Source organism: Sander lucioperca, chromosome 5 (assembly GCF_008315115.2).
Source record: "Sander lucioperca isolate FBNREF2018 chromosome 5, SLUC_FBN_1.2, whole genome shotgun sequence".
In the NCBI taxonomy this organism is placed as follows: domain Eukaryota; kingdom Metazoa; phylum Chordata; class Actinopteri; order Perciformes; family Percidae; genus Sander; species Sander lucioperca.
The window spans coordinates 33,812,913-33,824,984 of NC_050177.1; the positions used below are offsets into that span (position 1 = coordinate 33,812,913).

The 12,072-nt window shown below is 42.6% G+C and overlaps 1 protein-coding gene across 2 annotated transcripts in view; it reads left to right on the forward strand.

Moving 5' to 3' along the window:
- Positions 1-12,072, forward strand: part of LOC116040014 (tyrosine-protein kinase receptor UFO) — a 28,847-nt gene that overhangs the window by 7,468 nt on the left and 9,307 nt on the right. The window contains exons 5-12 of one of the 2 annotated variants that reach the window (XM_031285235.2): positions 2,287-2,367; positions 2,498-2,613; positions 4,821-5,016; positions 9,554-9,693; positions 9,801-9,945; positions 10,246-10,263; positions 11,286-11,415; positions 11,691-11,782. In XM_031285235.2, coding sequence (XP_031141095.1) covers positions 2,287-2,367; positions 2,498-2,613; positions 4,821-5,016; positions 9,554-9,693; positions 9,801-9,945; positions 10,246-10,263; positions 11,286-11,415; positions 11,691-11,782 — 918 coding nt within the window. The remainder of the gene's footprint in view (positions 1-2,286; positions 2,368-2,497; positions 2,614-4,820; positions 5,017-9,553; positions 9,694-9,800; positions 9,946-10,245; positions 10,264-11,285; positions 11,416-11,690; positions 11,783-12,072) is intronic. The other variant, XM_031285243.2, reaches the window with a different exon arrangement.

Here is a 12,072-nt window from a genome sequence, read left to right on the forward strand (position 1 = left end):
ACAATGGGGCCTAAAAAGTTTATATTATTAGTTATAGTTATTATAGGCTGTATGTTTAGGATCACAGTCCCACAGTATTGACTTAAAATTGGAGGACAATGTATAAAAAGAGTCCCATACTCTTATACTGATAAGAAAATCCTTTAAAAGATGAAAGGCAGCACTTTAAACTCATTGTCATTGTTTCAAGTCCGATACTTGCTAAAATGTTTAAGTCATACATCCATGAAAAATACCAAAACATAGTTTCAGCTTCTAAGATCCAATGGGTTAATACTTTCCTCTGTCTTATATCTTTGCAAATTAAATATCTTTACATTTTGATTGTTGGTCAGACAAAACGAACAATTTTAAGACATCCCCGCTTGGAATTTGCGATGGGTATTTTTCACTACTACTAAGATTTTACAGTCTAAATGTTTGTTGAAAATAACATAAATTGCAGCCCTAAATCCAGTATGCTGGAGTACATAAACAAAACATGAAACAGTTCTAATACCTTCTGATTGCACTGCATATGTCAGCCAATGAAAGGGAAGCACCTGGACTATACACTCATGTCATTCCCAGCTGACATTAACACTGTTGGTCAATACTGTGATGCTCCTGAGCGCAAAGGTTCTTCCTAGTGACTGATTATGACATTCCAGCTGCTCAGGGGATGTTGTGTTGCGGTTTGCTGATGGGGAAGGAAAGACGAGAAGGGGTGAGTGGCGCAATTTCGAGATGGCCTGATGAGGAGTTCATTCTTCCACACAGCCAGTGGTCATCGCGCACCCCTCCCTCACCTCCTTTTCCTCTCTCACAATCCCCCGCTTCACCCAGCGAGGATCGTACCCCCTGTTCTCTTTCCGGCCGCAACACAATGGAGGCATGGTGCCGTCAGCGCAGAGCGACACACTGCGTAATTCTGTGCGAGTCTCAGTTTGTGGCTGATTGACAATGTTGGGGTGTCAGTGGCAAAACTTGAATGTCACATGTTTCAGCATGTGTGTGTGTGTGTGTGTGTGTGTGTGTGTGTGAGCCTGTGTTGTGCTGTGGAATGACTCGAGTGTGTGAGCACGCTGTGAGTCACTTTGTGAGAGGAGTCATTCTCATTGTCGAATGTCAGCGTGTGTCAGTGCTTTGTACCCTTCAGAGGAGCCCCAGCCTCTTGAAGGCAGCAGCTCAGGCATTTTACACCTGGACCTCAACACGGCCACTCTCTTTGTTCTCAAAACTACAAAAATGAATGTCAAGCTGCATGAAGAACCACAATCAGGCGGTCTTAGGCAGGAGATTCCTAAGTTTAAGAAGGAGTCTCTGGTTTTTGATATGAAGTAAAGTTCCACATTCTAGTTAAGACTTTGTGTACAACTGGTATAAGAACACAGTCTTACCCTGAAAGTGATTAGAAAGGTCAAAAGACAGCTAGGCCCTAATTTGGTTGCAGGATTTGTAGACTTCAGATTACAAATAACAATGTTTTAACCATATTTAACAGTAAGAAATAGTTAAACTTCTGTAGAAACAACAGTTGTAAACAGGAAACAGTTGTAACCCAGATGTATTCATAACTTTCAATTCTCAACCAAATGTGGGCCAGTTTGAACAGAGACATCTTTTGACCTGCAGATCAAAGAATCATTGCTCACTGTGCAAGCATGTGTTGATTATTTTCAATAAGATGTATCTTCTGCATCAGTGTCAAGACAATATAGCTGGATTTCAGCCGAAGTCAGTTAAAAGGTGTATGGATCGAGGCTTTGCATTAATATGTGTCCGTCTGTCAAAAATCTGATAAAAATATTATTAGTTTTATTTTGTATAATGCATGTTAAACATGCGCCCAACATTAAAATGTGATACATATTAAGCTGACAGGGGTACTGTAATCAAAAATGAAAGGTTTAAGGGTGATAAATCAGACACACTGTTACTAATTTTAACAAGATGAGAAGGGGTTGGATGGATGGGTACACATTTTTACCTTAAACTTAAAAGTCTGATTTTAATGCAATGCCAGAATTGATATGTTTATTGTGCAGGCCAATCCCTCAAAAATATACTTTAACATCAACAAACACACTAACCTCAGAAACTAATCACAAAACTGTTGACAGAGCGATCCCGTTACCTTATGGAAACTATTACCCTCACATTATTCTCACTTCAGTTTAAACTTTCACACCCTTTCTCGCATCAACAATATGTGCAAGTCAGCATGCTGAGCAAGGATTCTTGGTTTTAAAAGCCCTCCGAATGTTCCCGCTTCACATGCGCATGTTGTTTCATTTTTCCGTCCAGGTTTGAACAGGACCAGCACTTTTTCTTGCGAGGCCCATAACCGCAAAGGTGTGGCCACCTCAGGATCTGGTACCATCACTGGTAGGTGTCACACCGTGGAAACACAAACATTTCTGTCATCATTCAGTTTAGTAATACTTTAATTTTCTTAACTCCTTATTGTTACATCTTTATTTATTATGTATTTTTGTGTATTTCTTTCTTTCTTTAGTTCTCCCATCCCAGCCTCAGAATCTGAGAGCTCAAGAGACCACTCCGACCAGTCTCCGTATATCATGGCAGCCTGGTTTTGGAGGCGACTACCCAATAATACGTTGCTCTGTTCAGGTGAGACAGCATGAGATAAATGTGACAAGAGAATACTACAACTAGCTGAGAAAACTAGTCACTGCTGACTATTTGACCTGCATGTTAAACAAATACATCACTCTCGCTCTATTTGCGGGACTCTGCAGACCTTTTGCGAGCCTAATTTTAAAGAAAAGAGAGCTTGCTTTTCTTTTCTTCTCTTAACTCATCCTCTACCCCTCCCTGCTTTATTCGTGTACCCGTGGATCAGGTTTCACTCTGGGAAAGTGGCCTCCTGGACTCATGTTATGTAGCACCACTCCCTCCCTATCTCTCTCTCTCTCTCTCTCTCTCTCTCTCTCTCTCTCTCTCTCTCTCTCTCTGTCAGTGTCTCTCTGCCTCTATCCTGCTTTGTGGCCATTACAGCTCTCGTAGCTGAGAGGAGGAACATTTTCTCCTGGAGAAGGGAGCAGTGCAGCACCACCCCTAAATGTCTGGTTCTAATAAAGCTGCTCCTCATACCTCTTGCTGTTCTTGCCCCCTCCTTTCTGTCTCAGCCTCCCCTCACCCCCTCACCCTCACTGGGGAACAAGGCGAGGGGCCAGCTTCAGCAGAATGGGGCAAAAATCTGAATTTAACGGTTCATTGTGTGGCACAGAGAAACATGACAAAAGCTACAGGGTAGAGAGCAGAAAGATGTTACTGTGCTCCACAAAGGAAGCATAAAAAAGGAGAATGAAAGAAAGATAGAAAGGAAGGGGAAAAAAACAAAGAAAGACAAAAAGAACGACAGAAAGAAACAAATAAAGACAGTGAGAAAGAAACAAAATCAGTTAAGGAAAACCGGAAAGGGCAGTGACAGCAGGTATTGTGGGTCTGAGCCATACAAGGGGAATGCAGGCTGAAGTGTGACTCAGAGATGAGCTGCACAATTAGATTAAACACACTTGTTTACAGGCTGGACTGTGATTCATCGAGTCAGGAATGACTCTCTCTCTCACACACACACACACACACACACACACACACACACACACACACACACACACACACTCACACACATTAATACAGTCCTCATTCATGCAACTTAATATTCTTTGGGATCACACCCACTAACTCACGCCATGAGGAAAAACCTCCCACCAGGCAACTTACTTGATCTCTGAATACTCATATTGTTTTTTAATTTTTTGTCAAAGCAGAGCACAACCTGCTTTACACACACACACACACCTCGTTTGGTCTGTTCTTTTATATATATTTTCAGCTCTTACTGTAAAGCCCACACTGTGAAGTGCAGCCAGTAGCCTGCAGGAGCCGTTTGATAATGTGCAACTCACCAGAATAATGGTCCAGACTGGCAACTTTAATGTGGTTTTAAGATTGCTGCAATGAAGGATTTATTTCCTGCCGTGTGTTCCTCTTTAAAAGTGTTTACCACGGAGAGTTTGCAGAGACAGCAGGTTTCTGCCTGTGATTTTTGGTTGATTGGTTCTGCTTTTAGTGCACCTTACTGAGCCTGGGTCACGTTCAAACCAGCAACGACTCAGATTTTACACCATTTTAGCACATTCACTTTAACACTATGCATATGCACAGACAGGAAGTATCTGTATAAGCTGCAACATACTGTATATTATTTTACAGACAAGTAAATCCTGCAGAACAACTCCAATCCACACATTAAGTTAAATATTAAAAGACAAACGTTTTTCATAAAATGTTGATTTCCAACATTCAAAAATCATTTTAATCATCTATTTCCAGCATTGATTTAACTGCTTTATATGTAGTTGTTTTACTGGTAGTTAACATATTGGTAATTAATAACAATGACCTCATGGAGGTGGTATTGATAGTGTTAATTAAGACACTTTCCATTTGAATCCAATTGCTTTCGCAAAAAATTGTGTTTCTACATATCGTCACTCTGCACTTGTTTGTGTTTCTATAGTTTACTTAAAATTATCAACAACCTGTTAGAAGCAATTTCTCCATCAATTCTTCAGTTCCTCTACTATAAGACACTGTGTGAAAAAACAGCATTCTCTTCCTGTTTGTGCCATAGAGCTATGATTACCCACCAAATCTGGCCACACAATCTGAAACCCAGTGTAAAGGCAGGAAGAGGCTGCCTATCACCTCCTCTCTTAGCAGTTTTCTTTTTAATAATAAAGTGGCAATGTGGTATATAAAAAATAATAAGATATGTAACAAATTTAAGTTTGTCATCTGAATTGTTCCAGGCCAAACATTCAGGAGAGTCCTTCACAGAAGGCCCAGATAGGCTGATCCACAACCAGAATGTGAACATCCCACCAGCCTCGCACCTCATCGGGGACCTGGAGCCCCACAGCCTCTATGCTGTCAGGGTGGCCTGTCACAGCAGCCAGGGCCCATCTGACTGGTCGCCCTGGGTGGAGCTACGCACCAAAGAAGGAGGTGAGGCCTCCAAGAGAGGAGATGTTTGTTTTCACCCTGGATGTGTGTGTGCAGGGTCACTTCCTCTGAAGTGAGTCAAGGTTAAGGCTGTGTTATCTGGCTACTGAGTCCAAGTCTCCTCCCACTCCGGCTGTGTACTGTAACCAGTACAAGACAGATGCTACACTGCGACGAGCAGGCACAATTGAGCAGCTTTTCAGGGCTGTACCAAGAATCACTTTATTGAACTATGAAGTATTGCATTTCCATTGCCTATTTTCACATAAATACCCAGGAGGTACCATTAGAATTAAGGCTTTACAGAGTGGGATTTACCAAAGAACAAATCCTGGTCATGTCTCTAGTTTTCAGTGGTAAATTGCAACTCTTTGAGATGCAAAGTTTAATGATACAGCGTTTGAACACTTGCATTTCAAAGCTGTGTTAGTGTTTTTTACATACTTAAGACAAGTCCCTTCATTGCTCAGGCCAATTGATTATGAAAGATGCCTGTTGCCTTTTTTATTTGTATTTTGTTATTGTCTTTCTTGCCTCGAATTAAAGCTGACATTAGCTGCAAAAAGTCACCTAAAGGGGCCCCTGAGGTGCAATAGTCACATTCATGAGTATTTGACAACAGCTTAATGAACAACAGTGAAACACCCAAAAGGGGTACTCTTAATTATAAGGGACACATGCTTCTTTAAAAGCGTTTTTTCACTGCAGGTTTTAATCTGTCGACTGCTTTTCAGCTTGATGATAACAAGAAGTCAGAGAATCGAGTTACAGTGCACATACTAGTTAGTCATAATAGTCCTTCCTGTGCCTCTTTAACTTAGTCTGTGTTTATGAAGAATACCAGACACCAGTCACTGTACCTTAACAGACTCAACTTTCAAATGTAAACTCTTGAGGTAGAAGGCTGACTGGTATTGAAAGGACAGAGTATGTGGAGACGGAGACGGGGAGAGGGAGGGTGGACGTTAAATTCTCCTGAAAGGCTTCAGTTAGGATCGCAGCTCTCTGTCCAAACTGTAATGCTAGGCTGCTGTGTGTTTGAGTTTTAACTGAGGTGGGATTTTCCATGCCAGCTCATGCTGTCTCTATCCCTGGATGAATAGGAATGGAAACAGCGTACACTAAGAGGAGAGATATGCCACAGGAGGGATGATGGGGGCTTTCCATAATGGAAGCTGCTCATAATTTGAAAACACTTCAGCATAACATTTCTCATAAACAGGAAAATAGAGAAGTAGCACTCCTTGAAATGTTAAGGACAAAAAGTGCTTTTGAGATACGTTTGCTACATTCAAGATTTTCAAGTTTCAGTTCTTTATTCAACAAAGTTATAGAAATCATTGTTTTGTTTCAGTGGAAAAAAATCCTCTGTTTTGCCAAATTATGTAATGCCCCTTTGGACAGTATTGTTTCATCTCTCAGCTCTCTCTGCACTTGTCATAATAAGATTCAGCTGGTGGTCAAAGAAGGTTCAGGAGGCATTGGAGGTCAAAGGGAATGAGAGAATGAAGGGGAGAGGTAGACTGCTCACAGCTCAGCCAGATTTTCCACATCTGTCCCTTTGGTTTCAGCGCTGTAGACTGTGACAAAACTTGTATGAGGCTCTGTTGTTGAGCTTGAAGTCTTTCTTTCTTGCGTTTCTTTCTGCTCCATTTGTTTTTCATTAAGACATTGAGCAGATATGTGCTTTACTATCTCTTTACATGTGTCATCCTGGCACAGACTTCCCCATTTGCTGCTCATCTGTCTCCTCCTTGATTTGTAAGAGTCTTCATTACAGACTCTTCTCCTGCCAGCTCTTTTTTGTTCTCATGTCCATCCTCCATTTCACTCAAGTAGACGGGGCTAACTTGCTCTCCTTTTGTTGCAATCAGTCTTTTTCAACCTCAAATCTTACAAACAGCGCTGAGGAATTTATTTCCCTCATCAAACAAGCAAACAAGTTTTTTTCTCAATCCAATCTTTTAACTTCACTCCTTCATCTCTCATTTCCCCCCCTTTTGTTTGACCTCAGATGACCTATGATTTCCCCCGTTCCAGAGCACACAGCTCGGCACTGTGGGAACAACAAAAAGAAGGGGTTGATGGTGGGAGAAGGCAAGAAATGCATAGACGAGCAGGGAAACGAGGGAAGGGGGCGCTTTGAGAAAATACTCATTTTGCTATTTTCCCAAAGCCCACTATTTTCCCCGGAGGATGAGAGAACAGAAAGAGAGAGAGGAGGGGGGGCTGATCGGTGGGAGAGGAAGCGAGACGACCCATGTCACCCTCTAATCCTAAAGCTGCAAAGAGATTATGTTATACATATATATCCTGTAAACGCATGTTTCGTTCTCATTCCAAAATAACTCCAGAAATGTATTTCCCCCAAAAAACAAACAAAATGAAAGGACTAAGACCTGGTGTTGCAACACTTGACAAATGTTATTGTGTACTTTTTGCATAGTTTCTTACACTGAAAAGGCAACCTGATTCCCTTCTACACATCTGTCTGTACCCCTAAAGTGATGCCAGAATTAATCCAGAGTTACGGGACACCTAAACTCACCGTCCTGATGGAAGTGAGTCATGACGACGTGGCACAACACACACACACACGTGTCACATTTAATTCTGTTTAGTAATACTACTGCAGGCAAAAATGCGAAAGACTCCATTTTCTGGAGACAGACTACAGTCTGTTCCACCATAAAAGTTGAAACGAGGTGGATGGCCATAAACGTTGTGACATTTTTGATGACACTAACATTCATGCTTTGACTGATCTGGGAAACATGTTTCCTATGTAGTGCTGAGTTTGTTTTCATTTATGGAGAACAGACTCCAGATCCCAGGGTTATGCGTCATATTTTTTGGCTTATGGATGACCCTTTTCCATCCACGTGTTGACCCACGCAGAGACTGAGAGTACGATATGAAGTTTACAGAAAGGGAAACAGAGAACCAGGCCTCTGAACGATGTTTAAATGCTTCCAAGCATGGTTATCCGACACTGCTTCTTCAATAGCAGCTCGAAACAGGATGTGAAACAGTAGTCTGCCATGGATGCAGATGTTAACCTCTTGGGTTGTGAACTAATTGTGGCTCAAAAGTGTTTGTTTCTCAGCCTCTTGCCAAGTGGAAGACAAAGGAACAATATGATTTTTTTTTTCTCTGTAGTTTCTGCATGTCAGAAAACGGGACCAGTAGCACACATGTAGTCTTTGGTTTTTCCTTTTGGATCTCCAGTTGTTTTTTTTTCCTCTTCCATGAGTTTTACGTCAACAGTTAACATCTCTGTTCTTTTAAACTCATAGCTCCTTGACGAAAAAAGAGAGAGTCATTGCCAAAGAGAGGGCAGCGAGGGAGAAGAAAACTTGGAAAGGAGGAGATGGAATCATGTTGGATGGAAGACAGGGAGAGAGAAAGAGATAAAGAGGGAAGGAGAAAGGGAGGGTTAGGGAACAAAGAGGTGGAGAAGGAGGCAGAGAGAGACGGAGAGATGAAGGATCTTAGGTGGAGACGAACTGCTGGAACAAACTTGACTTGGAGGTTTTTTTTTTGCCGCTGGCAGGCAGAACAGCGACCGCATGTGGAAACAATCATCCGCCAAACGCTTCCTGATAACATCATCCATAGGCTGGGCCATGTTTCCCAAACTCACACTGACTGTGTGTGTGTGTGTGTGTGTGTGTGTGTGTGTGTGTGTGGGTGTGAGCGTGTGTGGGTGTCCAGTTATTTGTGTGACTTTGTAAGAGTGAGAAGCAAAGACAAAGAGAGCCTTAACTCAAACAGCAACAAAGGAAATAAGCAGTTGCCTCCTTGCAAAAAGGTTCTGTGCTGTACAGAGCATCAATCTCTCTCTCTCTCTCTCTTTCTCTCTCTCTCTCTCTCTCTCTCTCTCTCTCTCTCTTTCTCTCTCTCTCTCTCTCTCTCTCTTTCTCACTCACACACACACACACACACACACACACACACACACACACTGCACACTATTTGTAGCATTTTATTCAGCTCTCTTTTTCTCTCTACTGGGTATTTCTGCTGCCAGCAGCCTTTTTCACTCTGCTTCAGGGAGCCAGGAAAGTAAAAGGGCAGGCGAGAGAATGAAGCATAAATGGGCATGGACAGAAGAGGAGGGACAGCATGAAGGAGGGAGACACAGATCTCAGCGTGTGTCCATCTGAGGTTGTCCAACCATGGCTTCTGAACTCAGATAATCGCCCCATGTCTGTGGTGCCCTTATCTGGCCTTTTTTGTCCTAATAAAGCTGAATTCTCCACATTCTCTGACATCTTCCCCTTCCAGCTGTTGTAGTTATCCACACCCTAGAGGCTTGAGGCTGTCAAAACAACACACGCCTGGCTAACCCCCAACCCACTGGCCCCTGGCCACCGAACCCACAGTCGCAGCAGCACTGCCGACTCCTCATTCATACCCAAAAATGTAGCCCGCCACACCCTGAGCTACATGCTTACCCAATCTTACAACAACCTTACAAATAAAAGTCCATGCAACTGTTAGAAGTGAAACACAAGTTGTGTTGTGTTGTGTGTTTCAGTGCCAGAAAACTCACCTGTGAACGTGAGCGCGGTGCTAAACGGGACTGAGGTGCTGGTGATGTGGGAGGGACCTCCTGGGAAGCTGAATGGAGAACTACAAGGCTACGTGGTGGAGTACAGCACACCTGCCGCACAGCAGGTCAGTCTGGGAAACACACACACACTTGTGATGGTTTCTGATGACAGATTATAGAAAATGTAAATCTGCTTGACACTGACCGTCTCCCTCTTTTCTTTTGTTGACAGCATGTTGTGGACACTGGATTGGACACCGAGCTCTCAATTAATCTGTCTGTCCCCCTGTCCAATGTGTCTTTTCGAGTGTGTGCCTATACAGGGGCGGGGCCAGGACCCTGGACCCCCACTCAGACCCTGACACTTATTGCTCCTGGTGAGTGACAAGAAATGTGGAAATTACTATGGTTACTTACAGTATATTACTATGATTACTTGTGAAAATATGAAAAATAACATACTGCATCTACTTTGAAAGAGATTATTTAAGAGGGGTTTTTTTGCGTCATTTCGTAGGGAATAGTCTGATTTTAGCTTCAGTAGCATTATATAATGATCACAATGAATTTACTAGAAGGTGTCAGATGTTGTTTCATGTAAATCTTCTGCAAAGATTTAGGTTTTCTTTCTGACAAAATATTGACATTAGCTCTGCTTTTTTTTTTACTTTATCCAGAAATGGAGGAATTTAAAGGTGAGTAATGATTGGCTTTGTACATACTTTGCACAAACTGTGACCGATCAGAGTGACACGTAATGACACAGTTACAGTGGAAGTGAGCTCATGGTGCTTTTTCCAACGCAGGACTTCTCTTTCTTATTCTCTGTCACTGGGTTCCTCCGTGAGCCTGAAAGTTCCTTCCTGTGTATTTCAGAAAAAAGGGAAGGAAGAGAAAAAAGAGAAGAAAGGATCTCAGAGAGAGAGAGATGGGAAAGGGGAAGAGGGGTGGTGGGGTGAATGGGGGAGACGCATCATAAATATTTATAACAGGCAGGAACAGTGTAGCATCTCTGTTTGCTTAGTCTAATAGAGCCAGACAGACAATTCAAACAACAAGAATGGCAGATAAAAAGAGGCAAGGAAAGTTAGGAGGGGGTGTGTGAATTAGAGGACAAGTTGAAAACAGTGGGTGGAAGTTGTGAAAGAATAGCAGTAGTATGGGGTATAGGGGGTAGCTGGGAGTACATTTCATGGGACTGCAAGTACTCAGACAAAGTAGAAGTTTTGTGAATGAGGAAAAAAGGAATATATTTTTAGTAAGTCAAATTGTTTTTGCTCGACAAACATAGAGGGCAGCACTGTCAGGTCACTTAGTCAATTTGCTTGTTGAAACATATTCTTCCTCACAATAATGCTGCATATTTATGTAATAAGTAAACATTGTCTTCTAACAAGGGAATAACGACAGTCTTTACAACCTTTTATTTCTGTCGCATTCCAAGCATTTGTAATATCAAGGGAATAAAGAAAGGGACTTGACCATTTACAATTGTACACTTGGTGCACTGTGGCACCCTGTAAAGCAGTAGTAAGCTGACAAATGAAATTATAATTATACAGCTTTGCCTTCAGTTGATAAAATAAATCAACACATAATCTCTGCTTTTTGTCACGTTATGAGTTCCATGCTCCATACTAAATTCTCTCCTCACCTTAAAAGCCACACATGACTAAATCCTCATCTGTCTCTGTCCACACCCCTTCCCTTCCCTCAGGTCCATCATCGCCCCCAGCCTTTTCCTGGCACTGGTGGTATGTGGTGATGGCCATTGCCGGCGCTGTGTCCATAGCTGTGCTCTTTGCTGTTTATGTGGCCAAGCTGCGGCGTAAGGAGACGCGCTTTGGGTGCGTAAACTGTTTGGCGCTCCTCGTGGGTGGAAGGGAGGGACTCGATAGCTGTGCCAAACCAAAAATCGCCAGTGTTTTTCAGCTCCATGACCTAGTTGCCTAACTTGTGCATGCATTCTGGATGGGATAGAAGACATCTGTTTTGAAAGACCAACAGTCATTCTTCTAAATTATGGAGCAATGCCATGTTTTCAGCTGTGTTTACGCATCTGCTGCAGAGGCCTCTCATTGTGTTTTGCCCTGATTTGTATGACGTGTTTATGCATTCACAGAGAGGCGTTTGAACCCATGATGGAGAGCGGAGAGCTAGTTGTCAGGTATCGCGCTCGCCGCACCTACAGCCGCAGGACTACAGAAGCAACATGTGAGTTCCCTTCTCTGCCCCTGCATGTTACTCAGAAAGATGATACTTTATATTTCCTCCTGACTGTCCCTAAGAAATAAGTCTCTCAGCATGCCCAAACCTGCCTCTGTCCTCAGGATATAGCGATACAAAACAGGTTGCATAATAGCATCTTCTCTCATGCCCTGGGCTTGGATTCAACAGTTCGATGGAAGAAACTCTTTGGCTGTAATGACACACATCGACAGTTCTATTTTCCGCATTTCAAGACAGGAATCAAGTCCTTGGTTTGTTTGGTTGATCAAAGGCAG